Source organism: Mus musculus, chromosome 16, assembly GCF_000001635.26.
Source record: "Mus musculus strain C57BL/6J chromosome 16, GRCm38.p6 C57BL/6J".
Classification (NCBI taxonomy): domain Eukaryota; kingdom Metazoa; phylum Chordata; class Mammalia; order Rodentia; family Muridae; genus Mus; species Mus musculus.
The window spans coordinates 13,374,190-13,386,756 of record NC_000082.6 but is presented as its reverse complement, the minus strand read 5'-3'; the positions used below and the strand labels follow the sequence as shown (position 1 = coordinate 13,386,756).

The 12,567-nt window shown below is 42.9% G+C and overlaps 1 protein-coding gene across 7 annotated transcripts in view; it reads right to left on the bottom strand.

Moving 5' to 3' along the window:
* The window catches only part of Mrtfb (myocardin related transcription factor B), a 161,474-nt gene that overhangs the window by 30,773 nt on the left and 118,134 nt on the right, over nt 1–12,567 (bottom strand). For all 7 annotated transcript variants that reach the window (XM_006522109.4, XM_030249105.1, XM_006522108.3 and 4 more), the window contains 5 exons: nt 8,428–8,493; nt 6,862–6,917; nt 5,154–5,229; nt 2,402–2,563; nt 973–1,151 (listed from right to left, as the gene is read on the bottom strand). In XM_006522109.4, the coding sequence (XP_006522172.1) occupies nt 973–1,151; nt 2,402–2,563; nt 5,154–5,229; nt 6,862–6,917; nt 8,428–8,493 (539 nt within the window). The remainder of the gene's footprint in view (nt 1–972; nt 1,152–2,401; nt 2,564–5,153; nt 5,230–6,861; nt 6,918–8,427; nt 8,494–12,567) is intronic.

Genomic DNA, 12,567 nt, shown 5'->3' with positions numbered 1-12,567 from the left:
ACAGGAGCTGGCCGCAGTGCCTGACCACACGGCTGCTTAACTGGATGATGGAGCAGTTCAACTCTAATACAACACGGTCTTTGTTTTCAAGACATGGTTTCTCTGCATGGCCCAGCCACACCATGGCTAGGACTATGGATATTATACTAAGTGAGGTAAACCAGTCACAAAAAGATACACATTGTCTGATCCCATTTTAAGAGCTACCTAAAGAGTCAAACTCATAGAGACAGGTAGTAGGACAGGTCCTGTCAGCCGACGAGACAGGAGTGGAGGAGGTGTGAAAGGCTGTGGCACTTCAGTGCTGTTAGGTGAAGGGGCCATGGAGATCTGCTCCAAGACTGTGAGAATATATTTGACCCCTTAAAAATGGTTCAGATGATAGAAAACAGGTTAGTTACATTAGATTATATCTGTCAGTGTTCTAAGAAGATGTGGTGGCTTGAATAAAAATGGCCCCTATAGGCTCTTGGATTTGAATGCTTGGGTACTAGGGAGTGGCACTATTAGGAGGTGTAGCCTTGTTGGAGGAGGTGTGTCACTGGGAGTGGGCTTTGAGGTCTTAGGTGCTCCTGCCATGGTAAGTACAGCATTCTTTTCCTGCTGCCTGCAGATCAAGATGTAGAACTCTCAGCTCCTCTTCCAGCGCCATTCGTGCCTGGATGCCACCATGCTTCCTGACTTGATGATAATGGACTGAACCTCTGAAACTGTAAGCAGCCCCAGTTAAATGTTTTCCTTTGTAAGAGTTGCTGCAATCATGGTGCCTTTTCACACCACTAAGAGCCTAATGAAGAGAAGATTAGAATAATGTGTGTGTATATCTATCAGAACTATTAAGTGAGAACCAGCTGTGAATTTTTAGTGTTTGGCTCACACGTAGGAAGTGTCAATACTTTCTTTCTTTTTTTTTTTTTTCCTAGTGAAAATACTGTCTTACCATAGTCTGTAAGAATGTTAGGAAGGTCTTACCTGGGCTGGAGTGCTTGCAGTCACAGGAGGTGGCGAGGCACTGACTTTTGGCTCACTGGGGGATGCAGCTGAGCCCTGAGACTCCTGGCTCGCTGGCTGGTCTGGAGACAAAGCATCACTGCTATCTTCATCAAATGAGAACTCGCCATGAGTGTGAGGATAGTCCTCCTTCACCACACCTGCACAGAGAACCACAGCACTCAGGGGGCTCACCAAGAAGGAAGAGTTTAAAGAGGTGGTTTAAAGCTGGGCTCTCCCAGGGGGAGCCACACTGCTATCATGCACTCTTTGGAGTTTTATGTTCTTCCAGTCAGATCAAACCTTTGGATCCAGCTACCTGCTGTAGGAGGAAGAGGAGATTAGAGTGCTCTGTTGTTAGTTTTGTTCTGTGTGGTGCTGGGGATGGGCCCAGGGTGATGTACTTGCTAGCCAAGGGGCCAGAGCACCAGCAGCACTCTAGTCCTGACGGAAGGGGAGGGTTCTTGATGATACTGGAGAATATCACAGCAGGGAGGGGTGATCCAGGATGAAGGGCACACAGCCTCCTTTTCAAAATATAGCAGCAGGGCAAGTGTGGAAAGAGAAGACCCTCCTCTCAACGGAGTAATATTTAAGAGATGCACAGACTTTATTTTTTTAAACCCTGACCTGGAAACAGAGGAGAAAGTGGGCATGTTACGGGGCCTCTGCAAATCAGCCTCCATTTCAAAGAACAGCACAGCTAACTACACTCACACCTCCCTGCTGGGCTCTCTTCCCAGGTGTTCAGCGTTGACGGTTTTAGAATTTTGTTATTATAAACTGCTACGGTTTAAACTCACATGGTCTTAGTGGGAAGTCCTCAGGGGTACAAAAGCCATACTAACTAGTGTCTCAGTATAAAAACCTGCTGACTAGGGTCCCAGTGTTCATCTTTCCTGCTACAACTATGATAGAAAGAAGCAGTGCAGTGGTGACATGGGTGAGCCTCCGTGCTGGAGAGTGCTGTGCATGCACAGGCCTGTTCAAGTACCCAGAACCGATGGACAGCAGCAGCCAAGTGTTAAGAGTGGTGAAACAGATGCCACTTCCCTTCTAGTGCACTGAAACCATGGACCACTCTCCTTGTCTGTGAAACTAATTATCTTTCTAATAGACATAATGAAGCCTACCAATCTGAAAGAGTAGAAATGAAACAGTTGCAATACAGTAATTTACCTTAGAGATGTGATAATGGCATGAGACATTCTTCTGACATAAAACAGGAGGCCATACTAACTGCACCAGAGGTCATTTCCTAATCTATAATAAGGAACCACTAGATGCCCATCAGCTTCTAGCTAATGCAGAAACAACACCCTTGACTGACGTTAGCATCTTAGTCAGATCTGTTTGATCTGAATCTCCTGTGCTTTCCTTTCTCCCAGAAGACTGAGGCTAGAACTCTTGCCTATAATCGCTTCCTTGACACTCGAATCCACAGGAAGGATGTTCTTCTCCACCAGCTCCATGGGACCAGGCCTTTGAGCAATCTTCTCGTTCAGGTCATCTGCCAGCCGAGCTCTCTTCAGCTTCATCTGTGTGGCCTGAAGAGATGGCTCTGCAAACGTTTCTGGAAGAGGAAGCATAGCTTTAACCATGGTGCCTATCAGGCCACGTAACTGAGATGGCTGAGAGTGCTTGGTAGACGTGGTAGCTCAGAGTGGGCTGGCTACCTGTCTATGCAACATAGCAGCTCCAAGGATGAATCACCATGAACTGAAGCTGCAATGGGAACTGCCATCAGTGCCTACAGGAGGAGGTCAGATTTGTTAGAACACATATAAGTTATCAGGGAGACACAGCAGGAAGGCCAGTGTGGCCCAGAGCTCTAAAAGTATACGGTTCTCATTTGGCTTCACTGGGAAGGCAGTTCCTAGAAAGGGAGGAGGCACGGAATCTTAGGGTAGAAGTGTATTTTCTTCCGTGGGAAGAGCTATGATTCATATTCTTGGATTGATCTCTGTGTATCTTAGGGTCAGTTACCATACTTAAAAATTTGAGCTTATTCTGGACCTAAAATCTCATTTTACACAGATTACAGTGCACAGAACTGTCATCTCATATACTTAAAGTGATGGAGATGCTACAACAGACACGAAGCCACTGTAGCTCTCCCACGTCCTCTGCTTCATCCTGTCAGTTCTGGAGCTTGTGGTAAGGCACTAACATACCCTCCCATGGTCTTGAGCTATGTTTATGCTGTTTTAAAAGTTAAGCGGGGAACTAATGCTCCAAATTCTGAGCTCTTATGAGGTGAAGCACACAGAACTGTATAGGAACACTATAGACAGGGGGCAGGAGCAGACAATTACGTTGATGTTTTCAATGTTTCTGTGAAGCACACAGTAGGAGAGCCTGCTGTTTCTCTCTCTTCTCATTTTCATACCGTCTAAGTGAAAGCAGCAAAGAAATCCTTCCGCAGTAGGAAGCAGAGCCCAGCAGGTCCATTGAAGCCAAGGCTCAATTTTTGCTGTTAAACTTCAGAAAACAATTTAGACTCTAACCTGTCAAATAACCAATTCAATCAAATTAGGCTAATGTCAAAATATGGCTGTGGTTTTAAGGTCATTCCTTTTCATTCTTCAGGTCTCAACTTTCACTTTTCAATATATACTCATAAAAAAAAATAAGTGTGTGAGTATTTGCCTGCATTTGTGTGTGTGACCCATATGAGTGTCTGGTGGTCAGGGAGGCTAGAAGACAGCAGCGGATCCCGTGGAGCGGGAGTTACAGGAGGCTGTCAGCTGCTTGACCACAGTATTGCAACCCAACAGTGTCCTCTGTAAGAGGACAACGTGCTTTTAATTGCTGAGCCACCTCTCCAGCCTTGGGCCTTCCTTTCTTCTATTTTCATAAACAAGAATTTTGAATAGATGTATTTCTTTTTATTTTAATTCTATTAATGACATCTTCTAGAGTCAGAATTGCCTTCTGACTCTATAGACAGCATTGTACACACACACACACACACACACACACACACACACACACACAAATGCACATGAACACACATGCACACATGCCTTGTTGTTCTCTGCTGTGTTAGTGGAGGGCTTGTTGAAGTCACTGATCCCTGACAGCTTCAGGGCTCTACCTAACATTGCTCTGATAAATTTTTCAGTTCAAAGGATTTCTGAGAACACAACCATAGTGGAGAAAGGCACACATCTGCCACCTCCTGCTCAGGACCAAGGAGGACACATAGGAGCACACTCTCTCCGCTTGTGGAGTCGGTACAGCACTTAGTACTGCTTTAGAGCATATTCTAATGCAGGGATCAGCTTGTGTCTCTCAGTCCTAGGTACCTGTTTTGTTCCCTGTCTCTCTCTGCCCCTAAAGCACAGGATACAGGAAGGCATGAAGATTTGCCTTGCTCATTATTGGGCCACTGGTTCTTAGCATTTAGCCAGTGGAAGCACAGCTCTCAAATGGGTACCTATTGCTCTTGAAGACCTCCATCTTTGCCAGTGTCTGAGCTACCAGGCTACCATCCTGCATGTGAAGGTCATTTGACTTCTGTCTAGGCCCAGAGAGAACAGACTTTTTCTCTCACAACTGTCTATAAATGTCTGAGAGGTTCCAGACTCTTCTTAAAGCTTCTCAGGCACCTTCTGTGATTCTGCCCAAGGATGAAGCTTTTTTTTTTAAACTTTTGCTTAGTAAATTAGTTACAAAAGCAGAATGATAGGAGGTGATAGGATAAGTAGAAGGCTGGAAATCTGTGACAGAGAAGCTGGCTATAAAGATGGCTGACTCAGAGAGAAGGACAGCCATGTGAGTCACGGATTCTGCGGGAATGGAATAATGTTGTCTGACCTCCAGGGGCTAAGACTAGATCACCCAGAGGTGTCAGAGACAGTCATGACTGTTGTATTTAAGAGGAATAGCAACATGTGTGGGCACCACCTTCACTAGATAGCAGTGAGATCCAAGCTAGACAGAGAAGAAGACAGACAAGACTTAATGGCCTAAGGACAGTACAGGTGGACTTAGGAGGCGGTTGGCAGAAGCACCACTTTATGAAGTGACCCCCCTCCTCCCCCGCCGGTATTCTACACAGAGATTCAGTTTTGAAGCCTGTGGGGTAAAGCGTTATTAAATTGGGAATAAAGAACAATGGTGGGCACCTCACTTTCCTTCAGCAAACACAACCCCCTTACCTTCTAAAATATGCATCCTGACAAGCTCAGAGCGGTCTGGGCGGCTCCGGATCTTGTGCTTCAGAAAATTCTCAGTCTTAAAAAGAAAAGTACTGCTCACAATTCATTGTAGTTTTAGATTTTCTTCAAAGATAAATTATATACCCGGTTGTATCTTTGACAGAATGACCAGAAATTTGTACTGAGAACTTTCATCTATCTCATAGTTTACAGTGTAGCCTTCCAAAATCATCCAGAGGTTTGAAGTACATTAGTACAAAGTAAATACTTTATAGAGTTTTATAGTTAAACTGAGAAAAGCTCAAAATTTTAAGATAAACTTTAAATACACATAAGATGTAATCCTTTCTGAGCTGGTGCCCTGAGCAGACCTTGGGCTCTAGCTCCGCACTCAGTCCCACAACATCCAAAAGAAGCTCGACTCCCAGGGGCTCTAACACGCACACAGCATCTGCCCCAACACCAGGAGTATATAAAGCTAATATTTTAGAGAAGTAGACATTTATTTAGATATCAAAATTATTAAAAATAAAATTTCATTTGTGTTTATATTCTCAGGCACCTTCTCCTGTATTTAATTCTCAACCAACAGGTCTAGGAGCTTCTTACCGCATTCTGGGGACAGTCATAAGGAATTTTCATAATATTTGTATTTCCATACTGCATAATAGAACTTGTCCTCCCCCGCCCCCCCCCCCCCCCCCCGGCAAAACAGAAAGAAAGCCTTGTATAATGGGGCTGAGCACCCATTCGATGTGTGACCACAAAGGAGCCACTCTCAAGAATACAGTTGAGTGTTCCATGCTTATTTAGCTGTGCTCTCAGTCCATAGGCAACACAGTGACACAGACCCATGGAGAAATTGGCCAAGGACCTTCAGAAGTGCATGGCTTCCTTGTCTCTCTGCAGGGCTAATACACATCAGAGGCTCTTGCCTGGTTTGTCTGTTAAAGATCTGGTCATGCCCTAGCCTGCTTTCTTATAACACCCAGGACCACCAGCCCAGGAACGGCCCCATCAAAAACAGGCTGGGCTCTGCTAATCAGTCATCAGTCGAGACAATGCCCTACAGCCTTGCAGTGTGGTGGGGCATTTTCTGAATTGATCCCTCTTCTCAGTTGATTCTAGCTTTTGTCAAGCTGGTAAAAAGCTAGTCAGTGCAGCCCTGAAAACACACGGATAAAACCTGTCACCATTTTGTTTTTTATTTATTTGTGTGTGTGTGTGTGTTGATGCATCCTTATGTGTACATGTGAGTGTGTGCACATAGAGGACAGAGGCTTATGACAGGTGTCTTTTTCTCCACTTTTTGGGGTCTGTGCATGATAGGGTTTCTTTCTGAAATTAGAGCTTACCAGGTTGGTTAGACTGGCTAGCCAACAAGCACCAGGGACTTTGTTACCTCAGCCTCCTCAGTGCTCTGACAAGTCCAGACTTAATCTTATATGGGTGCTGAGGATTAAACTCAGCCCCTATAGCAACCACTTTATTGACTTGAGTTATCTTTTCTGGCAGAGTTCCTGATTTTAAAGGAAGAAAACTGAACTGTCACACACTTTCTGAAAATCTCTAAGAAACTACCTCAGAACATATGCTATCTATATCAGGTGTCTTGGAGACATCATGCATGTTCTGCAGTGATATATTTAGAAGTACGAGTGCCTGGGATACAGCATAGAAGTAAGGATTTTAAAGAGAAATCACTCACTCTGGCTCGCTCCAGGCTTTTTATCTGCTCATGGAATGCTGCTGGACTCTTCAAAGCTGTTAGGAAGAAAACAAATTGATTCCCCAGCATAAACAGGAGCTTACATCTTAGCTCACCACTCTGCTGACCCCCTCAGTACACACCTGTGTTGACATTTATTTACCAGATCCTTTATAAGACTCCTACAAATTTGGACTCTTCAACATTACCCAACTGAACTTACATTCTTTGCAAATAAAGCAAGTGGCCATTACAAACAGAGCTGGCATATAATGACTATAAATGCCAGGTCAGACCATTCTGTGGCCCAGGAACTGTCACAGGTCTTTGTTCTCAGTGCCATATGCTTCTAGATAAAACCCATGTGGTCTTGGAACTTGAAATGGGGACACACAGCACTCATGTCTCATAGATCTGAGGTGCCATCTATTCAGAACTCACAACTGGCTATGGTGAAGAAAGGATAAGATGAAGTGGTGTTTACATTCCCATCTGTCATCTTTGAAAACTCTGGATTTGTGTATATCCAGCATTGTCCTGTAATAGCAGGCATGTAAGAACCATGGACATGGTCAGCAGATGGGAGACAGGACCAGCTCCCCAGAGTCAGTCAGGGTTGATCTAGCAGATGCCTTAAGCACCATTATCTGATGCCACTAGACTAACTGGCTGGGTGAGGAGTGTGGTGGTGGAGACACCTGGCAGATTACCAAAGTGTCTTTGGGTTACCACAGCTGGATTCAAGATATTTAGAAGACGGGCAGTAAGTAGTCTTTAAAAGTTTCACTAAGGGGAAAAAATCTGAGGAAAAAAATTATCCTCATTAACTGATAAGTGATTTCTGGGCTAGCAATGAGTTATAGGACTGGGATTTTTTGGAAATTGTTTGTTTTGTAATTTCTAGTGTTTTAAAGTTAATTTCTAAACACTAAATAGTAGGTACATAATAACAAATAACCCAGATGTATAATCCTATGTTATATAAAATCAACCATTCTCCTCTTAAAGACTTCCAAAGCTGGTGGTTAAAGGGGAGGAAAAAAGTTTAGATAAATATTTCAAAATCAACTCTTATGAATCTCTTGAAGGAAACAACTGTACTTAGGCCAGAAATATTGCATTAACTGTAATATTAGTTTAAACTGAGATACACAGAATTAGGTAGATCATAGCCTACTATCAAGGAGAATGACCATGAATTAAGTTTAAGTAGAACAAGGTCATGAGTTAATTGTATCACATTACTCTTACAGGTCTAATCTCAGATGTACCAGCACTGTTGTCAACTCAACAATGTTAAAACTCAGACAATAAAACTCACAGTAAGAACTTCACAGTGTCTTAGAGGCATTCTTCTTCATTAGTGTAAAATTCAAGCCCATTTTATACACTGCCTCTTTTTTTAAAATGTATTCTAAGGGTTCTCCTGGGCGGGCCCCCGCTGACCCCTGGCTTTCCGGATAAGCTTGAAGAAAGACCTTGAGGACTGAAGGAAGCATGGCAGGCTTTCCCTAGGAACGCCCATCCTGTCCCAGCACACCAGAGACAACAGCAACTTGCTCTTACGTGGCATGATGCCCTGGTCCACTAGTTGTTCTCTTGTCCTCCTTTGTTGCAGCCTCAGCTGGAGCACTGTAGAAAGGAAAGAGTTGATTAGCAACCATAGAAGCCAATGTTCCAAAGGGGACTGTTGGTCATTATTAAACATCCACTTCACTATCCACTAAGAAGGAAATCAGCCATGCAGCTGAGTGTGGCGGCCATGTCTGTAACCTCAGCTCTCCAGGAGCTGAGGCAGGAGGGTCAGCCAAGTTGCACAGTGGGTTCCAGGACATTCTCAACTACAGGTGAGAACTCATCTTAAGGAGGGAGAAGACCTTCCTTGGCACTAAGTTGTAAAAAACAATCGTGATTCTGCTTGTTGGTCAATTCTGAACTTTCTCAGCAATTCTTTTGTTCAGCTAAATGACAAATGCTAGGCATCTTCCTATTCAAAAACTTCAGAGTGCTCAAGCAAACGAAGATGGTCAGCTTATGAGTTACAACTTGTTCAAAAGAGATCTCATTCGAGCAAGGATGAGATTTCTTGACAGTTTCCTATGTTAGCAATAACAATTTACTTTAAGAAAAGGCTGGCTTGTTTAGAAGGACTTCTCTACAAGGAAATAATTTAAAAGGAGCTTTAGCTTTTGAATGCTTGAGTGCATATAAATTAGGCCAGCGAGAAACTTCTAATTTATTAATTTAAAACAGTCTTTGTATAAACACACACCGAATTTCACCCTACAAGTTCTGAGAAACCTGCAACCAACTGGCATCACTGTTTAATACATAAAATTTAATACATTGTGTGACTTGGTAGAAACAAGGCCTACACTAGGAAATGTGGACATCTAACTTGTCAAACAGAAATTAACTCACTGCACCCCTGATCTTTCAAGGAGATTCTTTCTCAAACAACCAAAAAACAAAAAACAAGTCTATCTAAAAAAGAACATATCAAATAAAACTGAAAACATTTTCCTAGTTATTCTAAGCTGTTTTGTTATTATTTTTAAATTCTGGTTAGGATTATTCAAGGTCTGTATAGAAGTCACCTACATGTGCTTCTCACCGGCAGGGAGAGAAGGCAGCTCAGCGAGTGGAGATGGAGGAGGCTGAACCAAAGGCATGGCATGCAGCACACTGGTGCTTCCCATTTCCGGGAGACCCCCGTGTGCCTCAGAGACCACAGTCCTGACAGCCATTGGCCCTGTGAACACTTCAGAGCAGTCCTTCCTTACGCTGCGGAGCCCGGAACTGTCCTGTGGCTCTTATGAACACCTTCTTATCAAGGCTAGATATGAGGACTGAACACAGAAATGTGACTTGGGGTTCTCTTTTTGGACCACAGAGTTTCACTGATACTGAATTTAGAATTGAAACAGTTGATACAAAACTGTTACAGAGAGCAAAAGCCAAGTAAAAGCAGCTTAAACAGCAAGCACACTAGCTTCTTTTTTTTCCTAAAGAAATGCACCAGCTAATGCTGTGTAGTACTTAAGGTTGTCACATCAAGGGGAATCCCAAGGAAAGCAATGAGAGGACAAAGGGATAGGGGTTACTCCAGGTCAAACAGTCAATGTTGGGGAGAAGCTCCAGCAGGACCGTCTTTCCCTGCTCCCCAGGGACCCTCAAAGACCGGTCTCAGAAACACCAACGCCCCAAACAAACAAACAAACAAACAAACAAACAACCCTGGGAGGCAGAGGCAGGCAGATCTGAGTTCAAGGGCATCCTGGTCTACAGAGGGAGTTCTAGGACAGCCAGTGTTACACAGAAAAACCCTGTCTCAAATAAACAAACAAACAAACAACGGAAAAAGGTAAAAACAAACCCAACCTAACTAACTAAACCAACCAACCAAAAAAACCCCTCAAACAACAACAACAACAACAACAACAACAACAACAACAACAACAACGGACAATCCAAACTCCACAATATGATATGCAGGTGTGAGCCATGTTTGAACATAGAACATTTTCTGCACAATGACTTCTGTGGATGCTGAGCACATCACCAGTTACTGTCTGCAAGCCAATACCTGACAACAGCTTGTGCATCTCAGAGGCTCTTTTGAGTGGTTGCTTCAAGAGCCCACAAGCGCAGGAATGCAGCCCCGGGTCCTCCAAGACTGAAACTCACCCATGTTGACATGAGCAATGCACCTGCTGTGAGGTCATCACATAGAATGGATGAATGAACGCTGCTCCTGGGCTCCTCATGCCAATACTCTGGACTGTAAATGTACAGGCTTCCCCCTACCTCCCCATTCTCTCATCTGAGGATAGCAACTGGGTGTCCAACCATTCCAATCAAATCCGACCCTATCTATATACTCAAGAGTGGAGGTAAGACTGCCTAGACTCCCTCACTCTCAACTACTACTCACTAGCCTAGGCTACTCATACTACAGGATCCTCCTCATACTTGAGTATTTATTTGCCTGACGGTTCCACAAAATGAAGGAGGGCACTTTATTTATGACTGATGTTTTATTAAGAAGGTTACAAGTCAGAAAGAGACAATGAAAGAGGTGCATTGGGGTGGGGGTCCCTCACTGGGCTTCTGTCCTTTCTTACTTTATCCGTACCTTCCTGAAACTAAAGGCACCCAGAAGCCATCAGTCATATAGCATACCCTAAATGTTCTCATCATTGGCAACACTGAGCAGCCTGTGTATGAGAACTAAGATCAAGGCTCACAGAAGATACTTGCTCAGCCCCAGCCCCCATCACCTAGGAAACCATTTTTTAGAGCTGGATGCCAGGAACCAGAGGCAGACAGCAGATAGTCATGTGTCATACCACACAGCAGAAGCACCAAACACCAATTGTTTTATTTTTTATTAAACTAATAAAATTTATTTTAAAATAAACAACTTAGTATTGACATTTTTAAAGTCATCAAAATAATTTATCATCGTTAAATGCCTCTTAAATATACATGATGTCTTCTGAAGCTAAAAGTAATATGCATTCAACCAGTTTTTAAAATCTATTTGGAACATTAAACATGATAGAAGTAGAAAAAAATCTCTTATGAAGTCCTCTATGGAAGGAAATTGTGACAAGTTCCTGATTAGACAGAAACCACTCCATCTCCAAGGGAGAATACTCAGTGTAACTGTGACTTCATAGAATGAACTGGGTAGTGTTCCTCTGTTTCTATTTTGTGGGACAGACGGAAGAGTATTGGTATTAGATCTTCTTTGAAGATTTGATAGAATTCTGCACTAAAACCATCTGGTCTTGGGTTTTTGTTTTTGTTTTTGTTTTTGTTTTTTGTTTGAGAGACTTTTAAATGACTGCTTTCATTACTTTAGGGGTTATGGGACTGTTTAGATAGTTTATCTGATCCTGATTTAACTTTGGTATTTGATATCTGTCTAGAAAATTGTCCATTTCATCCAGATTTTCCAGTTTTGTTGAATATAGGCTTTTGTAGTAGGATCTGATGATTTTTTGAATTTCCTCAGTTTCTGTTGTTAGGTCTCCCCCTCCCCCCTTTTTTTTATTTCTGATTTTGTTAATTTGGATACTGTCTCTGTGCCTTTTGGTTAGTCTGGTTAAGGGTTTATCTATCTGTTGATTTTTCTCAAAGAACCAATTGTTAAAACAAAAACTATGCACAAGTCTCGTGTTTTTCATCATCCAGTTTCCTACATGGATAAAATAAGCAACCCCCCCCCCCCCCTCCACACACACACACACAGCTTGGGTCATTCTGACTGAAGAGAACAGAATGATTTAACTGATGCTCTCAAAAGTCCTTGTGTAACTCTCTCCCCAAACAACAACATGCACAGAGCTCCTCTAAGCATGAGGCTGCTGCATGGGCCTGCTAGAAAGTATCAGTAGTTGATACTAGGACAACTGCTTTGAAGCAAAGACACTAGAAAGGTCATGTCTGGAGAAGAGGCAGACTTGGAGGTAAAATGTTATATTATGTCTGTTGGTTGCTAGCTCTTTAATCTTCTGTCTGTACCAAAATGTGAACAGTATTGGACAGTATCTAACAGATAAACTCAGGTAGACATGGGGTGCCACAGACATTGCAAAGCTTGGTGAATTTTAAAATACAACTATGGTATTTGTTCATATTAAACACAACAAATGAGGAACAACTTGATAAAGGCTATTCTTAGAATTAGTTATAAAGTAC